At 46.6% G+C, this 21,581-nt stretch overlaps 8 protein-coding genes across 8 annotated transcripts; 3 read left to right on the top strand and 5 right to left on the bottom strand.

Annotated features, from left to right (window-relative positions):
- Nucleotides 1-1,147: 1,147 nt before the first annotated feature.
- Nucleotides 1,148-3,470, top strand: N7469_001066 (putative arsenite efflux transporter ArsB-like; the record flags this gene model as incomplete). Its single annotated transcript, XM_056639986.1, has 3 exons — nucleotides 1,148-1,223; nucleotides 1,310-3,060; nucleotides 3,126-3,470. 3 exons carry the CDS (start codon nucleotides 1,148-1,150, stop codon nucleotides 3,468-3,470), a joined length of 2,172 nt encoding a protein of 723 aa, XP_056505743.1.
- A 1,023-nt stretch (nucleotides 3,471-4,493) lies between these two features.
- N7469_001067 (uncharacterized protein) lies at nucleotides 4,494-4,979 on the top strand (the record flags this gene model as incomplete). The annotated part of the gene is made up of 1 exon (XM_056639987.1): nucleotides 4,494-4,979. One exon carries the CDS (start codon nucleotides 4,494-4,496, stop codon nucleotides 4,977-4,979), a length of 486 nt encoding a protein of 161 aa, XP_056505744.1.
- A 139-nt stretch (nucleotides 4,980-5,118) lies between these two features.
- On the top strand, nucleotides 5,119-6,511 carry N7469_001068 (allantoate permease; the record flags this gene model as incomplete). Its single annotated transcript, XM_056639988.1, has 6 exons — nucleotides 5,119-5,190; nucleotides 5,260-5,558; nucleotides 5,623-5,875; nucleotides 5,932-6,051; nucleotides 6,109-6,209; nucleotides 6,277-6,511. The coding sequence occupies 6 exons, from the start codon at nucleotides 5,119-5,121 to the stop codon at nucleotides 6,509-6,511; spliced, it is 1,080 nt and encodes a 359-aa protein (XP_056505745.1).
- A 1,032-nt stretch (nucleotides 6,512-7,543) lies between these two features.
- N7469_001069 (FAD-binding oxidoreductase) lies at nucleotides 7,544-9,272 on the bottom strand (the record flags this gene model as incomplete). Its single annotated transcript, XM_056639989.1, has 5 exons — nucleotides 7,544-8,048; nucleotides 8,104-8,339; nucleotides 8,425-8,749; nucleotides 8,810-8,913; nucleotides 8,970-9,272. The coding sequence occupies 5 exons, from the start codon at nucleotides 9,270-9,272 to the stop codon at nucleotides 7,544-7,546; spliced, it is 1,473 nt and encodes a 490-aa protein (XP_056505746.1).
- A 610-nt stretch (nucleotides 9,273-9,882) lies between these two features.
- Nucleotides 9,883-11,490, bottom strand: N7469_001070 (uncharacterized protein; the record flags this gene model as incomplete). The annotated part of the gene is made up of 8 exons (XM_056639990.1): nucleotides 9,883-10,286; nucleotides 10,364-10,431; nucleotides 10,489-10,563; nucleotides 10,634-10,935; nucleotides 11,003-11,073; nucleotides 11,133-11,169; nucleotides 11,228-11,247; nucleotides 11,301-11,490. The coding sequence occupies 8 exons, from the start codon at nucleotides 11,488-11,490 to the stop codon at nucleotides 9,883-9,885; spliced, it is 1,167 nt and encodes a 388-aa protein (XP_056505747.1).
- Nucleotides 11,491-13,710: 2,220 nt separating this feature from the next.
- lea1 (U2 snRNP complex subunit LEA1) lies at nucleotides 13,711-14,748 on the bottom strand (the record flags this gene model as incomplete). The annotated part of the gene is made up of 4 exons (XM_056639991.1): nucleotides 13,711-14,094; nucleotides 14,163-14,423; nucleotides 14,536-14,612; nucleotides 14,670-14,748. The coding sequence occupies 4 exons, from the start codon at nucleotides 14,746-14,748 to the stop codon at nucleotides 13,711-13,713; spliced, it is 801 nt and encodes a 266-aa protein (XP_056505748.1).
- Nucleotides 14,749-15,557: 809 nt separating this feature from the next.
- On the bottom strand, nucleotides 15,558-17,912 carry N7469_001072 (putative nucleoside diphosphatase (Ynd1); the record flags this gene model as incomplete). Its single annotated transcript, XM_056639992.1, has 4 exons — nucleotides 15,558-17,521; nucleotides 17,587-17,713; nucleotides 17,786-17,820; nucleotides 17,903-17,912. 4 exons carry the CDS (start codon nucleotides 17,910-17,912, stop codon nucleotides 15,558-15,560), a joined length of 2,136 nt encoding a protein of 711 aa, XP_056505749.1.
- Nucleotides 17,913-19,195: 1,283 nt separating this feature from the next.
- On the bottom strand, nucleotides 19,196-20,914 carry N7469_001073 (ammonium transporter; the record flags this gene model as incomplete). The annotated part of the gene is made up of 5 exons (XM_056639993.1): nucleotides 19,196-19,909; nucleotides 19,955-20,302; nucleotides 20,391-20,571; nucleotides 20,634-20,848; nucleotides 20,903-20,914. The coding sequence occupies 5 exons, from the start codon at nucleotides 20,912-20,914 to the stop codon at nucleotides 19,196-19,198; spliced, it is 1,470 nt and encodes a 489-aa protein (XP_056505750.1).
- Between the last annotated feature and the right edge of the window lie 667 nt (nucleotides 20,915-21,581).

Below are 21,581 nucleotides of genomic sequence, written 5' to 3' on the forward strand. Positions count from 1 at the left end.
CCTGCATCCCCTTTTGTCAGCAGGAGCCTCATTTTCAAAGTCCAATGGCTACGTTTCGAGGCAAATCCTAGACTGAAAATCTTGCCCCACGCCCAGTTCTGCTGTCTTTCAATTTTCTATCCTTTTTTCTCCTTGTTCAAAGTAGGAAATGGTCCTCGTGATACCAATCCGGGCGTCCGCATAAGACGGGGCGCAGAATACGAGATTGGGGCAATTATGGGCTCACTGGTTGGTCCGATGGGCACGGTGCATCTCTCGCTTGCCATTTCTTGCTTGCGGGTTGCTACTAGACCTATGGAAGCCAGAGAAATTCCAGCGGAGACTCGGTCATCATAGAGATTTGGCTACACCAAGTAGCGTAGGTGGATAATCGACGTGAGTACACTGTAGCCAGCAGAATATCCCATCAAGGGAGAGAATTTAGTCTATTTCGCATCGCATGGAACTCCTTGAGCACGCGGGGTTGGGCAGCTAAGACCTTGGCTTTTCTTTCGAGACTTTCTTCTGCAGTGCGTTAGTCATTTTTTTCTTCTTGGGAGGCTTAGACCCGACGAAGTCAAGCTAATCAACTGTGCCCTTCTCAGCCCGTGTCCTCTTCTATTGCCCTGATTGCTGATCACCTTTGAGGCTTAGCTACCGAAAATATTTTCCCTTGGTGCGCTTTATACTGTCAGGGCATCGCAGAAACTACGCAGGATTGAATATCCCGAAGAAACACAAATTAAATACGCTGGAAATATCATTCCCGCGTCCCCAGATTGAACTAATTTGGTTTGCGAAAAGACCCCACGAGGTCGTGGTCATGCAAGGAAGTTTATCATAGTCAGTAGTCCCCTTCATTCCTCAAAAGACACGGCCACGAATAACTCCTCCGTGTGGCACCCTGAGCAGATTTTCTCTGAACAAAGTTTAAACTGTTTGAATGTAGGATCTCTTGCAGTCTTTTGACATTCCGGATCTTCTCTTCCAAAACATGCAATTCAGCCGCACAAACGCAATCAAAATCTAACGGGGCGCCTCTCCCTCGATAAGCAGGCATTCTCAGCGCGCATGTCTCGTTTCTTTGCAGCTTCTCTCACGCGATAAACTTCTTCCTTTCTATTTTCCGCACGCCCACGGGCGTTAGGGGGGTCTACACTCGTACAAAATGGCCGAAAGTCTGGATACCAGCCAGATAAAAAACTGGCGATCAATCATCACTCTAATTGTCTTTGTTTTAACCAGTGAGTGGACAAAGAAACTCTGGAGAGTCCGTGTATTAACTTCAACTGGCACTAACCACGACGCTTGATTTACCCCACCAACGTAGATATTGTTGTACTTTTCCCTTTTCATATTCCCTTTTACATTCCCCGATGGCTTTACAGGGCAATTTTGAATGGACTGGTAGCCTGTCGGATTATTCCTCGCCGCGAGAATTCTTCGCAACAACATGAAAAGCCTAGCTATCTCGTACGCCTTGATTTTCCTCTCAACTTTGTGACTGCACCGTTGATTGCAGATCTCTTTCTGCTCGCAATCCTAGCTATTGGGCGACGAGAAGTCCATGATGGAACTGTCGGGGCCGACGGAATTTCCCCCATCGACATTTTGGTATTCTTTCTTACTTTGGCCTATATCGCGATCTCGATTGATGCTTCGGGCCTCATTCGATACCTCGCATTCAAGGTGCTCCAAATGGGCAACGGCGTGGGTCATCGGCTATTCTTTTACTTATACGCATTCTTCTTCGCGCTCGGGAGCTTCATTGGAAACGACCCTATCATCTTGTCCGGCACGGCCTTCCTTGCCTATATGACACGAGTGTCTAGTAATATTGTTCATCCCCGAGCATGGATACACAGCCAATTTGCAATTGCTAACATCGCGTCGGCAATCCTGGTATCCTCAAATCCGACAAACTTGGTCTTAGCAGGCGCTTTCAACATCAAATTTCTGGTGTACACAGTGAACATGATTGTGCCTGTGGTGGTGACTGCGATTGTCTTGTTTCCATTTTTACTTTACATCATCTTCGCCGATGTATCTCTCATTCCAGTTTCCATTGAGATGCATGAGCTCTCAGAAGAAGCTAAAGCCAAGAAGCCAGTAAACCCGAACATTCCCCATGCTAGGGTAGGTGCTGAGGAAGAAGCGGAGGAAGTCAATGAAGAAAATGGCAAGCTACTTTCACTAGAAGAGATCATGAACCCTTTCTTGGACAAAGGGGGTGCTGCATTTGGTGCCATCATTATGGCCGCGACCTTGATAACCATCCTTGCTCTCAATGCTTCTAGCAGCTCCGGACACGAGAGGCCTGTATTCTGGGTCACATTGCCGGCAGCATTCGTCATGTTTTGCTGGGATCTCGCGACAGGCTGGGTTCATCGTCATGAAACACGAGAGATTGCCGCCGAACGTCGTCAGCAACATGAGGCCATCCTAGCCGAACGTCAAAGTCGTGCATCAGCCCAGAATTCACCGGAACAAAACGCCCAGAAAAATCTTCCGAGCCAGCCATTCACAACGCATGATTCTCTCTCAGGCAGCCTAAATACTCACACTGGGCCCGGTGCTGTTGTCTCTTCTAATGGTGTCAAGACCAGCATAGACACAAAGACTTCTCACGACTTCAGCGAAACAACCCTTCCAGCATCAGCATTAGACGAAAAAGAGTCATTTCCCGATATTCAGTCTCCTGGATCAACATCAAAATTTCACGGAGACTTTAATAGCCCGACTTCGCCCAAACAAGTACAAACACATGTGGTAGGCGGCATGGACTCCGAAAAGCGAGCAGCCGGGCTTCAGATGGAGCCAAGCCAACCTACAAATCTAGTTTCATTATGTGGAGATGTATATTGCTGGCTACAAGAGACCTTTCCGACGGTGACTGTTGTTTTTTCCCATCTTCCATTTCCTTTGGTCCCTTTCGCACTCGCCATGTTCGTACTTGTGCAAGCACTGGTTACAAAAGGCTGGGTGCCTGTATTCGCCTATGGATGGGACCACTGGGTGGAAAAGACTGGAACAATAGGAGCCATTGGTGGAATGGGGTTTCTCTCCGTGATACTTTGCAATGTGAGTTTTCAATGATACACCTACCTATCTCTGCAAATATACTAAGTGCATTTACTCGAGAAAAGTTTGCCGGTACTAATATTGGCACAACGATTCTTCTTTCTCGCGTCATTCAAGCCTGGCAAGAGATTCACCGTGTTAATAACATCCCAATCAGTGATCGCACATTCTGGGCCACGGTCTATAGCATGGCACTGGGAGCGAACTATGGCGCCTTTAGCACGGCTTTCAGTGCCTCGCTGGCAGGTCTTTTGTGGCGCGATATCTTGGCAAGGAAATATATTCGTGTAGGTAGCATTGAATTTGCACGCGTCAATCTTCCAATAATCGCTATATCTATGGTGGTTGGATGTACGATTTTGATTGGTCAAGTTTATATCATGAGGGGAACAAGCCCATATGATGCTTGAATTCATAATTTTCAATATGCCGTGGTCAAATTCATGAAAACCCTCCAGCCTGGACCTTACTTGGGAGTAACGAGCATAATGCATAACGATAGAATCAAATACAAGCCATGAGAATTGACACCTGAGGAATTGTACTACCTAGCATTCTACTAGTAATTAGTGCTAACTGTGTTAATGGGTACCACTAACTTACGAAATTTCACCGCGACTAGAGTGCTGTTCGAAAATCATCCTATTAATCCCTCGGGCCATCATCCTTCCGAATCTAGATGAGTACATCTCTACAATCCAATTTGATGTGATATCCATCTGTGTTGCATCTAGTGTCTCATCGAGATCGAGACAGCCAAAAGCAAGTCTTTCGTGCTATCTACCGTCTAATATTATGGAGTCTCGGTCATAATATAGGGTTTTGCGAAGAAGATGTATAGGAAACCTTTCCTATACCTATATGGTAGGTATCAAGGTACATATTTCTGTATCGGAGATGCGAAGATTCGGTCAATCCAAACCTTCCAAGCCCTTGGGAATCCCAGGGGTTTCCAAGGTTGGGATAACTATTTGAAATAAACTTCAACTTCCATGGCAACCGTCAAATGTTGACATGTCCAAGATTGGAGTTCCCATACCTTGCTCATTATCTCTAGCTCAACTCCGGCAAAAGATCGGAAACTGAGTTGAAGACTCGAGTCTGCACTCGGGCCACTTTAACCCGAAACAGCGTAATCAAGAGCTTATTTAACCTGGGCGATCCCATCCAATTTACCCCGTGGTTTGTTTACTGGTGGAAATATTATCTAGGGTTGAAATCCAGGGTCTTGGTGCGGGGAAAGAAAGAACATGCTGTGGGGGCTACATTGCTACTTAAAATCCTTCTGGGCTCTTTGCTCGAGATTAAAAGAATAATATGTAGAACAAAGGGGTGATACCGATATATAAACTCACTTGCTTCCCAAGCGCGGCTTCTAGTTCTAGTTCATATAGCAAGCACTATAAAGAATTTACTGTGGGATACATACGACCATGACTGCGAATAACTCAGGGCATGATACTATTCAGCCTGTCCATGAATCTACCGAGCCTACCCAGAAAAATGGTGGACAAGTCTCTAAATTCCTTGACCGTATAGACAGTGACGAATTTAATCGTGACTTCACTTTTGAAGAAGAGAAGCAAGTCTTACGGCGTATCGACATGCGTGTCCTACCCATATTACTAGGCGCCTATTTCTTTCAGCAGCTTGACAAGTCCTCTCTCTCATATGTATCGATTTTTGGACTTGTTGAGGACGCACACCTTGTCGGCCAACAGTACTCATGGCTGGGTTCGATTCTCTACCTTGCCCAGCTGGTGATGCAGCCTTTGGCAGCTGTTTTACTCGTGAAAGCCCCAACGGGAAAAGTAATTGGCACAGCGGTATTTCTCTGGGGGGAGTTCTCTTGCCATAATGGCTACATGTACGGACTTCAAAAGCCTATTGGGTCTACGGTTTGCTCTTGGTGCCTTTGAGTCAATGATTGGTGAGTTCTTATAAAAATGAGACTTAGTCTTGCGTTTTATCACATTGCATCCATTCGGACTGAGCTAGGAGAGAGAGACTGATATTTTGATACAATTTCAAGCCCCTTCTTGTATTGCGGTAACACAAATGTGGTGGCGTAGAAGTGAGCAAACACTTCGTGCGGCACTTTGGAACGGTATGAATGGCGTGACATTCATTGTGAGTCTAAGCAATGAGGAAAACCAGGCAGTCGGTCTATAATCTATGCCAGCTAACATACTATGATAGGTTGGAAGCTTGCTAACATATGGCCTTGGTCATATACATAGTGACACCCTTTTCTCATATCAAATAATATTCTTATTTTGTGGTCTTGCTACAGTCCTCTTTTCGGGGTTTGTTTTCTTGCTTCCTGACTCACCAATGGAGGCGAAATGTTTTAGCGATCGCGAGAGGTTCATTGCGGTGCAACGTCTACGAGCAAATCAAATGGGTATTGTGTCGAGAGAATGGCGGTGGGATCACGTTTGGGAACTTCTGTATGACTTGAAGACTTGGGGCTGGTTTTTTCTCATCATTGCCATATCGTGGGTTGCCAAGATCATTTCTTGACGACACACTGAAACTAATAATTTGAACAAGAATTCCTAGTGGTGGTATCGGCACTTTCGGTAGTCTCATTGTCAAGTCTTTTGGTTACACTAACTTTCAGTCCATATTGTTCAACCTACCCTTTGGAGCCATTCAGATAGTTTCAATTCTGGGTGGTGGGTGGCTGGCTACTCGATTCAAGATGAAGGGATTGGTAATTGTTCTATTCGCGACTTTATCCGCAGTTGGCACAATTATTATGCTTGTTGTCCCACGCGATCAGAAGGGCGTCCTTTTGTTTGGTTATTATCTGGTAAGTTGACATGTTCGGGAATTGCATTATCATACGGTAGTTCTCATACTTTCTAGGTTTCAACACTTGCTGCTATCACGCCCTTGATCTACGCCTGGGAGGCACAAAACACTGCCGGCGATACCAAGCGAAAATCTACATCAGCAGTTGTACTTGTGGGAATGTGTACTGGAAATGTAATTATCCTCAAGCCCTCGGTGAATCCGCCGTTTAATTGACAACTGGATTGTTAGGTCGTTGGCCCTCAACTATACTCGACATCGCAAGCCCCTGAATATCGCCCGGGCCTGATTGCGAACCTTATCATGTTCGTCTCGGTCGCTTTTTTGGCTATGTAAGTGAGGTTTCAAGTTGTATCTCGAAATGTGGATGAGAATTTTAACCCCAGGATTTTCATGTAGCCTGATGGATGTCTATTTATTGTTCCTCAATAAAAGGCACGCTCGGCAGAGGGAAGCAGTCGGGAAGTCGTCAGTCGTGATTGACGAGTCAATGATGACCAAAAATAAGTTGAACACTAACAAGGCCTTGGAGCTAGAGGATGTAAACGAGAGATCTGATCAAAACACCAGGGTGGACAATGGCTTCTCTGACATGACAGACCTCCGGAACGAGGACTTCATTTACGTCTATTGAAACTTTCATTGCCCACGGGACCCCATGTAAAGACTCTCATATCTGTTGTTCAAGAAATACCTTCAGACAGACTGATGGATTGTATGATGAGGTATGCACAGAAACGATGGAGTTCACTGGACAATACCGATGTCTGACTTTGTCTGAAAATACAACAAGACTAAGGAAAACCATGGAATGGAGCCGAAGGTGACAGTGGATGGGGAACGGGGCTGTAGTAAAGAGGAAAGAAGCAAGTCATGGGGTTGATTTTGAGGCGGCTCAATGCTATCATCGGTCAGTTTGATCTATGAAAGAGCATATCAAGATTATAGGGCTGGCGAATAGAATGGCGAACAAGCCAGGACCAGGCCTTCGTCAGGACATAGCCGCATCGCCTACCACACACAGCTGAGACTTGAAATGTAGTGTAATATCTCGATTTGAACCTGCTGATCATTCCTAAATCGCGTCTTGATCATAGCCTCCCTCGGTATCGGGTACGTTTTGGCCCCTTTATTTTTAACGTCGTTTGTTGATCACTTGATCAGAAGAAACTGCGCCGAATATTACCATTTGAAAACGAAAGAAGAGAACCCACTATTCCAGGCCTCAAATATTTTGGGTTGGAAGCGCTGAGTACGCTGATTTAAAACCAAGAAACGCCCCCATGCTAATAATTAGGTCCTTCAGATGCTCGCCGAAGCGATGCGGCTGAAAAGGAATATTCCACAGCCTCGTCTGTGCCAAAAATAGCTTTCAATCAATATACAATTTAAAATGGAAACACTGTATATGGATATCTATCTAGAACCTTTAATTATTTTAATTCTTCACTTCAATGTCCCGCGTTTTTGCTTGATTTCACAATATCTATATGTCGTCGCGGAATACCGTGGCAGTGGATATTGATATTAAGGATATCCCATTTATCATTAGTTAGCGCATACTGCGCGTCACGTTATTGGAACGATGAAAATGTGCCTTAGCTGTTTATATTCGCGTGGCTATGCGGATGATGTCGATTTCAATTTGGCGATCCAAAATGTCTTTTTAATAGACCTTGAATCCTCCGGGCATCAGGCTCTGGAAGACGCCATGTGGATCGTACTTTTGTGCAATCGAGATCAGCCGTTGGTGGTTCTCCGCGCCATATCCGGGGAAGATCGACTGGAACCCGGCAGAGTCACCCATATAGTTGAAAGCATCGTAGAGGCCAGCCTTCTGGGTGGCATTGTTGATTGCGTACGTGGTCTCCTCCACCCATTCAGCAACAATCTTGTCATATGCCGATCCAATCCACTCGACAACCTCGGCATAGCAAAGATAGATCTTGGAAGAATCCAGTCCAAGTGCATTGCCTCCACGAGCCTCAGATGCCTTCATCCAATCGGCACCAATTGGCTGCCAGTCGAGCTGAATGGTGGAGATATTGGCCTTAGGAACTTGCTTGTACAGTTTAGGAAGCTGGTTGAAGAAGGTGGTGTTGATGATGCTGATTCCCTGGTGAAGCTCCTCGTAAGTTGTGCCCTTGACAGTTCCGGCAACGAAGACATCACTGCAGACATTTGGGTTAGCTGGAATATCTTGCGGTATCGGGAGGATATTCTTACTTGATGCCATCAACTACCATCTCACCGGTCTCAGCGGCGAACTCTGCGACGGTCTTGAAGTCGACCGTGCTGCTAATAGATGGGATGTCGGTAAAGGGCTTGAAGACATCGGGGTAGCTAACGGTATCACTGTCATAGAACAGGATCACAGATGCCAGGGTGGGGTTTCCAGGGACCAGAGCCGGTACGATATGAGTCTTCGGGTCTGAGATGTCGGATGCATATTTCACAGCAGCCTGGTTTGGTCAGAAATTGATGAAAATTTGAAAAGTCCCATGAATCAATCATTGGAAACTTACAGCCAGGAAGCGATCAATATACTTGGCCTCGACAGTGTGAGATCCAGCCCAGACCTTGGGGGGACTTGATTGTCTCCAGGTCGAAACGAGTGACCAGGCCAAAGTTGCTACTACCTCCCTTCAAAGCCCAGAAAAGATCGGGGTGGCTAGTCTTGTTTGCTTCAACGATGGAACCATCGGCAAGAACAACCTCGTAGTTCACCACAGTGTCACATCCGAATCCCACTTGGTTGCCATAAAAGTTCACACCTCCAGCAAGCAACAAGCCAGGAACACCAACGGGACCAAGACGACCACCTGCAGCGGTTAAGTCGGATTTCCCGAGGAATGAATAGACATCCGCCCATCTGCCACCAAGTCAGTCAGTCACACCTTATTATCTCAAGGAAGAAAGATATATAGCTTACCGGTATGCGGGGCCAACGGATAAAATTGATTTATCCTGGTTCAATTCCATAGTGGTAAGATTCGACATGACCACAAGCACTCCGCCATCGATATTATTTGAGCCCTTTGAAACGGTCATTAAATGCTCAATCTGCGAGATCAGGGAGAGTGGATACATACGCGAATGCCCATATGACCACCACCTCGTACAGCGAACTCGGCGTTGGCGCCAACAAGCGCCTGCAGGCCCTCGGCCAGTTGTCTACTGGACTGTGGACGGAAGACACATCTTGGGGACAAGATCTCGGTGTTGGACCAAAAGTTCTGCGATTCATACTTGTAGACATCACTGTTGTGGTAAAAAACGGCATCGCTAAGGGGCTTGGCTAGCGCATGGCAACCGGAATTGACAGACGGAGTCGAATTGGCTGCGACCATCGCAATGGCGCCAGCCAGGGGCAAGGCAGCGGAACCTATACGCATCGTGAAACAGTCAACAAATGTGTTGAAGACAAAATACGGAGTAGAATGAGTTGCGCAGAGAAAAACCTGAACCTCTCGGGCAACTAGTATAGGGAGCTAGCCTCTATCCCTCGAGCTCCGACACTTAATTGAACAGATATTCTAGCCTGTTCCCTAGGATATCGTCTAGCACAAGTTTGCAGTAGCTCGAACGCTGGTTTGGAACAAGGATAAATAGACCTGTGGAGCAAATCTCCACTTGGTGCATTAGTGCATAGGTCCGGCAAAACAAAAGGCGCGGAAATTGCGATGAACGCTTGGCCTCGCGTGGGCTTAGTTGCATAAAACTCAATTTTGTGCTGAATAAAGCCTGCAACAAGTCAATCAATCGCAGGATTCCTTTCTCGAACCGAAGGACATGACTCGATAACCTTGGGGACGTTCTTCCAAGGGGGTTTTCCGACTCAACGGCTCCACATTGAAACTCTCGTAAATATTAACTATGCGGTTATAGTGATGATAAGGGGTATTATTGACTGGCTTTTGAAGTCCTCATAAAATCATAGAATGTACATAATTGGAGTCCCGCTTAAAATCTGGATGAATTGGAATATACAAGTTGAGTTCATTCTCAACCTCTTGGATGTTTTCGGACGGATGTGGATGAATTTTCCACATCAAACTCAACAGTACGAACAATACCGAGGGACCCATCCATCTCCTTGTTATTCGCACCGGAATGTGAGGTCGAAAGAATATGCTCCTCGCTCCCATTATCGTGTGCGCCTCTGGCAGTTGTGAGAGTTGCTGAATATTGGTTCTCGCCGTTCGTGAAATCCGGACGTTCGCTTCGAGGGATAGAGCCGAGAGGGTGCCCATACTTGCGAGTTCGCGATGTACTGTATCCACCGGATGAAAGACCGAGAAGTCGAGGGACGTATCGTCGGATGAAGGGTCGGATTGCTGTGATACATCCGCCAAATATGCCCAGGTTAAGTTCAATGGCACACCACATGAGTGCGTCGGTCGTGACCCCTGATATCAAATCACCTCAATTAGTACTTGTTCAAAGATTGGAATTTTACTAAACAGTAGAAGTTGGGGTATCTCACAGGTTAGGTCAGGGCTTTCAAGGAGAGTATATAGGGTGGCAAGGCGGATGCAGCTGACGATTCCGACACTGGAGACTTGTTTAACATCATGATGTGAAAATTAGAAACCGTGAAATGTCACTCACAAACAACCCATAGCAAGAATAGCACCTACGGCAAGCTTTTGTCGGAGAGGCATCTGTAATCGGCGGAGCCATGGGCTGTAAGCGAAAAACCTCCATGTTAGCTTATATACTTTGAATGGTTCTCCGTTTCCTCAGCATCACATACATTGGAACGATGACGGTTGCGAAATCTGTAAATATTCCCAGTCCGGCATTAGCAAAGTAGAATACCGGCCGATTCATACAATGCCCTTTTGTGATCTGTAGATCCCATGCCATAGCTACAGGGCTGCAGCTGAGGATGTTGGCAAGAATACTGGCGAAGCTGTACCCGGCGGCAATGAAAACTATTGTCCACACGGCGATGTGGAAATTTCGACTCGGGAAAATGCGAAGGTAGAATATGAGGACGGAACATTTCGTGAATCCTGTAGAGGCGCAGTAAAGAATGGCAGCAATAACATTACGCTATTCCATCGGACCTGGTTAGCATTGAAGTGATCTTCGTAATACTACCACCGAGAAATTGACGAACCTTGAGAAAATGCGGTGTTAAATGTTTCAGTGGGACATCCCACATGTGTTTTCCGAGTCCCCAATTCAGCACTAATTTCATGTTAGTCGTACTGATGAATTTATTATGGAAGACCGATATAAGGACTTACTATCAAGGGTGACTGCAGTCAGGACACAAGATAATATCTAAAAGATATTAGTATTTCCTGGTGCTTCATATAACAAGTTTATGGTCGTTGCATACAAGAGCTATAAGCATTAAATCTAAACGAAGGCGTTAGAATAATTTGTGTCGCTGAATCGGACCAAATACATACAATCATCCCAACGAAAGCTGCGCACAACAAAGAGCCGCGTCCATGTTCGAATGCACAAAGATGATACAGCCAAAGTAAGAAACACACAATTGACAACCACAAACTTCGTTCCAGCGTAGGCCGGGTTAACAAAGTTGGATACCTTGCCAGCCGGCGGGGCCATGGCCGGCGTAATTGTCTGATCAGCCATAATGCTGGCTCGTATGGGTCAGATGGGCCATCCAATGTTGACACGAAAAAATGTAGTGAATGGAGAAAGCGGATTATATTTAAATATATGCAAAGGGGTTCTAAACTGTCAAGAGCGGCGAGAAAAAGGCCATTCCACGGTTCACGACGTGTCAAGTCGTTTAGGCAAAGTTCTTTTTTTTCTGGAACTACAGTAGCTTATAAGACGGCGTCTGACCATTGAACCTTGCATGTTTTTTGGTTCCAGAAGTCCATACGGAGTACTATGGAGCATAGTAAACGGAGAAGGCACTTGGAAATCGCATTTTAGTGTCTACTATGTGATAGAGATAGGCACGATGGATCCACATCAGGCCCAGTTCAGTGGGACCAAAATTGGTTCAAGACGGAGAAAAAGGTCCGTGGACGCTATGGATGATCACGATTGCATGGTATAACACGATCTAGCCATTGTCTGTTTCTGGTCAAGTAGGCTATTGATCAACTTCAGCTTTCTCAGAGTTCGTACCGGGTGCAATCCTGCGACGACTCTGTAACAAATGATGAAATACTCAATTTTGGCACTGAATCGTTTAAAGTCTAAATATGACCGGAATATCTGATCCGGTCAAGCCCGCATACAATCAACGGGGAATATGCTGCTTCCGGTCTAGCTCCCTCGACGAGCCCTACAGTATGGAGTGCTGTACATCATGATCCAATTTGATCATCATATGGAGGGGGTGTTGGAGAACTTGAAAAATCGGCTTCCCCTCCAAGGCTACCATTTCCACCGATCTCCAGGGGGCGATTACATGACTGAGCGTCTCAATTGTCAGCCTCAATGCGGCAGTGATTCTCACGCCATGGACCGCAGATCGTGTGTGTTTCAATCATCTGGAAGAGGAGCGGAGTTCGCGGAGCTGATCCAGTTTTTTTTACATCTCTGTGGGGCACCAACTGATTGTTTGATCAACGATTTTCCCCGTGGCCTTTTCGAAATGATAGCAGAAGTGTACATAGAAAACTAACCACGTTGTGGTCATATAGAGAAGAGAAAAGAGCGTGTGTTAAAATCTTTATAGCGCCGCCTTCTCGCCATGCCACACACTACTTTGTACTCCATACTGGAAACCGTACTAGGCTCGGCTTTTCCGATTCGTTGTATTAGACGAGGGTGGCTTGAATTATATTGGCGTTTCGGCTAAATATTGTCTTGAAATCCAATATCTGACCTCCTTGTTTGGCTATGATCGGCGAACCTGCTCCGGCCACTATCAATCGTTGCCGCGAGAAAGCAGGCCAAAGCGTATTGTACGTCTTCTCATCAAAGAAAACCGAACTTTACCCGATCTTCTATTCTAGCAGGTAAAACAACCCTAAATACAGTACTCCGGATACCAGAGTTTAAGCTGGAAAGGCTTGAAGCCTTTCCAGCTAGATATTCTCTATAGTTCATATAAGTCAAACATTGACGATTGACTTGTTGTCAAGAGCCAAGCAGATCTCTTTGTTAACAGCTCAAGATCAGACATGCTTAACAGGATCATGTTGAAGCCATGATGCATATGGGGAATATTGAAACCGACAGGCAGATAAAAATTACTTCTGAATTATTGTCTAAGCAAGATTCCAACTCTCAATTGCTCCTATAATCCGGGGCTTCATAGACTGTGATAGTACAAGCTGATTGCAACTCGAAAGTCATGAATAACCAGTGATACATAGACGTTTCAGACTGAACTACCATCATCTAACAAACCTGGCGGGAGAATAATTTGCCAATTTCATCCAACTTGTTTCCATGACTGAGTAGAGAATAATTTTGATAGGGTATCGAAGGCACGTCAAAGGTCCTTTTATGATATAGTCAATGGCTCTTTTGCCGTGTCTACTCCTTTCGCGGCGATGTTGCCGACGGCAGCAACGAATGAAGCCTTGGGTTAAGTTTACGTGGACGGACAGGAAAAAGCATGAAAAAAAAACCAACGCTTTTTAGGGTATGAAGATCTAGCCTGGTAATGCTAGTACTCGAAATTTGGAGAGAGAGAGAAAAAGACGGGACACGCACCAATGGCAAGAAAAGCAATCTCCCAAATGACATGAACCCCAGATTCAAGCCCGATGTAAATAAGCATTTCCGACAACCATGACAGAAAAAAAATAAAGATATAGCCAGGCCCAATGACATTTAGAACAGAAGGTGTCAAGTAATATGGTCAGGAATTGCGTATCCCCACGTTTACATTTGCATTTGCTTATCCCCGTCGGCATCCTCGCTGGCGCCGAGAGCGCCGCCGGGTATCCGTCCTTCATTCAATTCCTTCTCCAGGCGGGTGATTTCTTGCAAGCTCTTAGCGTTGCGAATCATATCCTCCACGCGCTTCCTCTCCGCGTCGGTCAGCTTCACGCGGATGGCCTTATCGTTCGAGGCCCGGTCTGTGGCTGCACTGATGGAAGTGTCGAAAGTCCGAGACTTGGTTCCGATGATCTTGGAGGCAAGGGCAGTTGGTTCCTCAGCAGTTCCGAATAACTCCTTGGCCTTTTCACGCTCCGCATCCTTCACTTTCTGGTAGTCCAAGAATCGTACAGAAGGAATTCGCCAAATGACCCAGTATCGGTAATGCTGATAATTTAGAATTAGACAAAGGTTACTAAACAATTTCGATACATGTTCTAATTGCTTTCACATACCTCTTTCCGTGTGACAGGGTTCTCCAACAGAATAAAATGCGTCAGATGCGTTAGGTTCTTTAGAGGGTCGATATCCGCAAGTTCGGAGATGTTGTTCGCTGTGAGGACGAGTGTCTGGAGGCTCGGAATTGACTGCCCGATAGTTGATTGGATGTGATTGATTCTGTTACGCGCAAGAAGAAGAGTGTGGAGGCGAGGGAAGAAAGGGAAATTTCCGAGGGAAGATAGGTCATTATCGGTCAGATCAATTGCATCTTGCTCCTGTGTATGATTAGCAAGGGGGTGACGCAAAAGACTAGTAATCCACGAATGACCAAGTGCGCTTTCTGGGTTCACTACGGATCGCGACTCGCAAATAAAAGGAAGCACATACCTTGGCGATACCTAGATTCTCAATTGCGGGGATCTTGTGACCTATACGACTCGCAATGCGATGTTTAATCCAGCCCTCTAAATAAAAGTGTAGTACCTGTTCTTTTCAGGTAGGTGTGTAAAGTTTAAACGCACCTCGGAGGTCCAGCTCACGATCTTTGAGCGGATTAATGTATGAGAGCGAATTCTGGATGAGCTCGACGGTCAAGCGCATGGTGGTGACGGTGCCTCTAGCGGGGGCAAGCGATTAAATAGAGCTGAAGGCCAATTTGCTATCATGCGTTCATAGGCCGAGAGATACGAGGTGTCACTGCAATGGCGATACAAAAGAGAGGCTGCAAAGGTCGAGTTGAAGCTGTCGCAGTTTCTCCAATCGTCGACTTTCCGCAGCCCTTTCTGCCGGGCGGTGAGAGAGAGATAGTTCACGTGACACGTTTCAATGCTCAGGCAACTAGGCCTCAACAAGGACAGTGTCTCTTTCGGTCTGTTGTATATAAGAACTTCAAATTTTGGGGATATTGGCGTTGACATGCAGTACCCTTCCAGGCCCGAAGATAAATATGAAGGATATATAAAGGGTATGCGACCGGACTAGACTACGTCCTCACACTTGAGTGAGATTGTCTAGCTACAACTTGAGAGCTTTACGGGATGAAAACAATGTGAATTCTTGAGGATAGTTCTTAAGCAATGTATTAATCTATATTCATTAAGCTGGTATCGGAACTTTAATGGCACACTTCCATTACATCAAAATCTCCCGGATCCGATCAAAAGCACCGAAACCAACAAATACTCCAGAGTACAGAGGCAAATATGGGACCAAGAATAGAAAGCATAGCCGCCGATGCAGCAATCTGAGACCAAAAGCCCCGGAAAGGCAACGAAAGCCTGAAACAGGATCGCGGATGCTGGTGCCTGCAGAGGATATAAACGCCAGGTGGAAAAGCCATGCAAGAGTTGAAAGCGAGCACGTAAAATCTCGAAAGCATAAATTAAGTCGGGATGCATCAGAAACGTTACTCATCGGCAAGGGGGGGTCATGCTGGGTGATTTTTGATGATGGGAGCGTGTGGGACTGCCAGCTCGAGATCGACGTCCATTTGTGGTGGGTCCCAGCGCGATGGGAGCAAGATGATCGCGGCTCTCAGTTCTGACCACCAAGCCTGCCCGATCCATGGCGACACCCGAGCCCCCACTGATCCCCAGGCCAATCGTTCCAGATGAGCTGTTGTCAAAAGTATACTTAAGGCTTGGCGTATTATTACCACTGCCCCAGCTTGAAGCTCGCTTTGGGGGTCGCAAACTAGCCGATCCAGCATCAGAAGGACGGCCACCATCAGCATCACTACCGTCAGAGTCTGTTGCACCCAAGTCAAACTCTTCGGCGCCTTCCTCTAGAACTCGCTCGTATGATGTAGAATTTCTATTGAGGAAAGGCAGGATTCCCCCAAAAGGCTTTCGCTTTTTGGGGTGATTAGGGTGGGAAGGTCCGCCACGACGCAGGATATTGTTAACGCGATGGTAGATGCGAAGGCGACGACTTCTTCCGCACAGGAAAAAGCTTGCCAGCACAACGATGAATAAGAACAAGAGGAAACCAGGGATTCGACGGGGTGAGTCTCCATCGAAGAGCGCGTCGTGCCAGTGCTCACTGTGGAAGCTGTCCGAATCGGGAAGCAGGGCTACACTAGGATATTGGAAATCCTCAGGAACACCAGGAATGTTACTCCCGAATCCAACAGGCAGAGCCGCCTCGTCGACCGTAGGTACTTGAGACGAGGCGTATAGAACAATCTTGCCCAAAGTCCAGCTCACTTCTGTCGAATCAATTTTATTGACAGCCTGGAAGGCGTCCAAATAGCCTTTCTGCTCACCGTGGGATAAGACCTCCTTGGTTCCGTTGTGTTGGGAGCCAGCAGTATCCTCCAGGCCAACTCGAGGCACGCCAATGCCATCATGCAGCATATTAATGATCCAAGAAGCTTTGAAGCAAACTTCATGTGCTTTTTGTTTATCAACCTTCTTACCCCACTTGTGTGCTCCAATTCCACGCTCAATAGCGTCCCAGTCTTGGGAGCAGAATGCTTTGACACGCTCTTGATATGTATTGAAGTCGTAGGCTTTGTCTTTATATCCCATCTCAAATATTTCGTGTGTCGTATGCCAGTACTCACTAATCCCGATGAAATGGTTAACATCGAAATCGATGGCAGGAACATGAGTTCCGTGGAGAAGACAAGGGTGATCCGCGCAGTGCGCATCCTTATCTAACAACGGAAATGTATGACGAAGACAACCATCGAATTCACCCGTGCCCAGCAGGGTGACTCCGGTATATTCAGCCGGGACATCCTTTCCATCTAGAGTGGTCCGTAGCCCACTTGGCAGACATGGGTCTGGGAGCTCGTGAGCATCGACACCCATCTGTGTCTGCAATGACTCCACAAACCGACGTCGAGCTTCGTTGACACCGAATTCCAGCCACGAAGTGACGAAAACTTTGTGCTCCTGAATCGAGCCGTCAATATTGCGCATACGCAATAACGTGAGATCTTCCCCATGTTTCACTGTCTCCGTCGCATTTGGAGCGAATGCGATTTGGGCCGAGGCACCTCCCATATCGAGGAATCCGTAAGTGTGATGGCCTTTTCCATGGTCGTGTTTTTCGGGGGTGTCGAATGTGCCCATCAGATAGTTTGTTGCGATCCATCCATATAATCCTTCTGTTTTTCCGGGGATAACTTGTATATGAACGTCGCAGTCTGGTAACAGAAAGTCGGAGTTCGCCCGGGCGTAAGAGCAGATTTGATCAAGCAGGAGCTGGCGTTCCAAATTTCCAAGCAGACGCATGCCCGCTGTAGCCAGAAGAAAAATCGGAGTGTCCTTAGCATCTTCCTTGGGTATGATTGATTTCGCATGTTCTAGTAATTCGGCAAGATGGTCGGATCCAATAGCTTCCGGTCGATTGGCAAAGGAAGAAACACCTAGCGCAAACGAGAATAAGTCTCTTGATGACAGGAAAAAGTGCGGCTTATGATAGAAGACTTACCCGGATGAATCTTTTTCACCCATTTTTCTTTAGTTTCGATATCCGGGAGCGATTTGAGTTCGTCTGCATCGGCGCCTTTGCGCGCAACCGCATTGCGCAGCCATCGATAAACGTGGACACGGGTCCCCTGGAGTGATGAAATCAGTCAACCGATTCGAAAACAGAGTTGATTGCAAAGCAATTCTTCAGATCGACGTACAGACGAACCAGCGTCCAGGACAATGCCATAACGCCCTATAGACCGTTAGTTAGCGGGGACCCGGGATGGATTTCGGGATGTACCCTAATTGAAATGGATTTGAATTTGTCAACTTACACTTGCCCATTTGGACTCGAACCTAACCTCAGAGCATGACAAGGGGAAAAAGCGAATGGAAGGGGAGGGCAACGAGAGAAAACCCAAGGTTATATTGAACGAGTGACGGGGGAGAAATGGAAGACTTGGAAAAATCGAGAAGGAACTGTGAGCAGATAAGGAGGGAGTGGCTTAACCCGGCGACGCGACACCGAACGGAGACAATTACATGGCGTGACGAAGGGGGCGAGACCTCTTTTGAGTGGGGCCACTCAGTGAATTTCATTTCAATCATGGCCGGAAAGGGAAAAGTGCAATATATTTACCATACAATACAACCAGGTATTTTTGCCCGGTTTTTGTGGCTGCCTTTCCGCCTTTGACGTCGAGAAGATCGTCGATTCCTCCACTTCTTCCCCCTCCACTCCACTCCTTCAAGGAGGAATGGTTTTGTACATAGTACAGTAGATATACAGAATGATCTTTTCTTCTTCTCCATTTTATTCTCTACCATGATGCTACTCAAGTCACACCAACCATAATAATCAGAATCAATGGACCACAAGCAAAACAAAAAAGCTACCGGAATTCTATTCCATGCATTCGTCACCACGGCATGCTCCGCCATGTCGCACCTCCAGTGTGCAATCAATGGCAGCTCAACCCATACGGAGTACACATTGTACCCTGTTGCTGATCTCGCCCTTCCATAGGGACGCCGCAGCCCACACTAGGCTGGTCTAGCAGGGGTTCAGGGCTCTCAGGACCGGCCTTGGTGCATCGGCGTACGTCAGCTCATTCCTGCCCCGGGAAGATGGGGCCGACCACCCTAGCCAATACTGCTTTGTGATACGTTGAGACACCAACGCGTCCCCTCTTGGCGGCCTCCGCATCTATATCGCGGGACCTTTCGCCCCAACCTCGTCATCTCGTCATCAAAGACAGCAGGGGGGCAAAAGAAAATTCAAAGGAAATTCAAAATTGAATGGGAAAGGAAAGTACTGTTCTGATTATCAAAAAATACTTTCATTACGGGGTACAAGGGTCACTCCTTGACATAGCTACCGTCTACAGTACGCGGCTGGCCAGAGCAAAGCTTCCCGCAGGTATGGTTTTATTTTTATTGCACTCGCGTCATTCAGGGTCTCATCTCGAGGATCTGCACTCGCGAGGCATGACCCTCCCCACCTTTCAGCCTCCGTCGGCACAATCGGATTCTCAAAGGATCAATGTTCGTCTTTTTCTTTTTTGGGGAAGTGACATCCTCTGCGTAATTCACCATCCACCCACCATAGATTCTTTGTGGGGTATCACTTAGGCGTTGAGAGCCTTAGATCCCATCATCATCAACTCTGGGGCATTGTTGACTACTACACTTGCAGATGCAGGTGACGACGACGATGAGACGAAAAACTCATCCAGAATGGCACGTTCGCCGATCTGCTCATCAACAAATTGTGTCCGGTCTAAGCCAACCATTTCCGCCTCCTCCTGCACCCGCAGGTTCATGTATGCAAGAGGTATCCATTTCATCAACAGCAAAAGGCAGACTGATACCGTGAATGAGTAGACAGAGATCGCGCAGATCTCCGCAAATTGTTTCCCAATTTGCAGTCCATTGCCGTCAATGCCACCGGTCGCTTCTGTTGCTCCATCCAGCGCCGCAATTGATTGCGACGCAAAAATGCCCGTTAGAAAAGCCCCTACCATGCCCCCAATCCCGTGAAGTTTAAACACATCCATACCTTCGTCGATATGTAACCACAGATTGACGTCCTGCATCAGCGCGCATACTATACTAGTAAGGAATCCAATCACTGCAGCCAGCCAAACCGAGACAAATCCTGCAGCCGGTGTGATTCCCACCAGGCCAGCGATAGCACCTTCACACGCTCCCACCACGGAGAATTTCCCTCTGTACCGAATGGAGTCTACAAGAACCCATCCTAGCACACCCATACAGGCCGCTGTGTTTGTATTAAACACTGCTAGCATAGCCCTCACACTCGCATTGAGTGCAGATCCACCCTAATTATATTTCTGGGTCAGTCAAAGGTCGCAGTAAACATATACCGGGGGGGGGGGGGGACACACGTTGAACCCAAACCACCCAAACCAGATCAAGGTCGTTCCCAAGAAGACCAATGTAGTATTGTGAGGCTTTCCGTGCGAATTAGAAGTTTCATCCAGATGCTTTCGCTTTCCTAACACAAGAGCATATGCAAGGGCGGACCAGCCCGATGCGATATGCACGGGTCCGCCTCCTGCGAAGTCTAAAGAAGGTAGATTGTAAAGCCAACCATTGCTGTTCCAGGTCCAATATGCCACGGGGCAATATACAACAGTCGCCCAGCAAAAGCTGAAAACCAATGAGGGGAGCATATTGCCTCTCTCAAATGCGCCTCCGACGACAATCATCACCTAAGGTTATAGTGGATCATAAGTATACTTACTCAAATTCAATCGCGAAACCAGTTCAGCCAAGCAACCTTGAAATGGTACTACTTACCGTGCATGCGCAGAACAATAATTGATAAAAACAAAAGACAATCTCTGGAAGCACATCAGATCCTGGAGAAGGTGCAGCCATAATGTTCCTAAGACCAAAATTCTTCAAATTTCCAATGAACGGTCCTCCATCGCGGGCATATGCCAAAGAATATCCCCAAAACATCCACTGGAATGTAGTTCTAGAATATTTGGGTCAGCATATTGAACATAGAATGGCTGCGAGAGGGAAGAAAGAGCTCACACAGCGACAATCATAAAGGATTGGAATAGCAAAGCTAGTGCGGATTTCCTTCGCGCTAGACCACTGTATAGTAGACCAATACCAGGTATTATCAGCCAGACAATGAATCCGCATATCACGATATAGGTGTAGTTCCATTCGAATCCTTCATATTGAGTATTCACGTCAACTCGCAGAGGATCTCCCCCTGAAGGGACCGAGGCATTGTAAACGGGCTGTAGGTTCAGCTTAGAAGAGATGGATGCAGCCGCATGGTTAGAAAAACGTACTGCCTCGGCCATTGTAGCTCTAGATCAATAACAGACGAATCTTTATTTACATAGACTGACAATTTGAAATTTTCTGCTGCTGTATCTTTTTGATCGGTCAGGACCTGCCGGTGCTCCTCAACCTTGAGAAGCACTGCTGAGAATTGGAATTCTCAAAAAGTGTGGTTGGTATAATCACAATTTGAACCACTCGAGGACTGGAGCCCTAGCCGTCAAGTCGCATGAGGCGGCTGAGATTAAACAAGGTATAGGGGGAAAATGTGCTATATAGTATTACTGGAACCATAGATATTGCTATTACTAGTTTGTATCTGATATCCGCTTTTTACTTCAAGCCTAGATATTAGCAGTTTGGAATCGTTGAGAAACATTCATGCTTATCTCTCTCAAGACCCTTCAACATATCGTTTTCTTATCTTTGTAAATCATTATTCACAGACTGCCAAGAGCTCGACACAGTACACTGGGCCTTGAAAAGTTGGCTGTTGGTATTAATTGGGGGCTGTTGGCTTCTGAAAAGGGAATATTCTATAGATTGAAACATAATTTGCGAATCTGAGAGAAAAGGCGACAACTGATAAGAATACGATCTGCATGGCCCGTTCTGTCAGGACCAGGGGAGATAACATCGTCCAACCACAATTTGCGGTGCTGACGACCCCGGATCCGAGAACCATCT

Source organism: Penicillium citrinum, assembly GCF_028827155.1.
Source record: "Penicillium citrinum strain IBT 23319 chromosome Unknown utg000001l:1.0-4955037.0:1.0-4956770.0, whole genome shotgun sequence".
NCBI lineage: Eukaryota > Fungi > Ascomycota > Eurotiomycetes > Eurotiales > Aspergillaceae > Penicillium > Penicillium citrinum.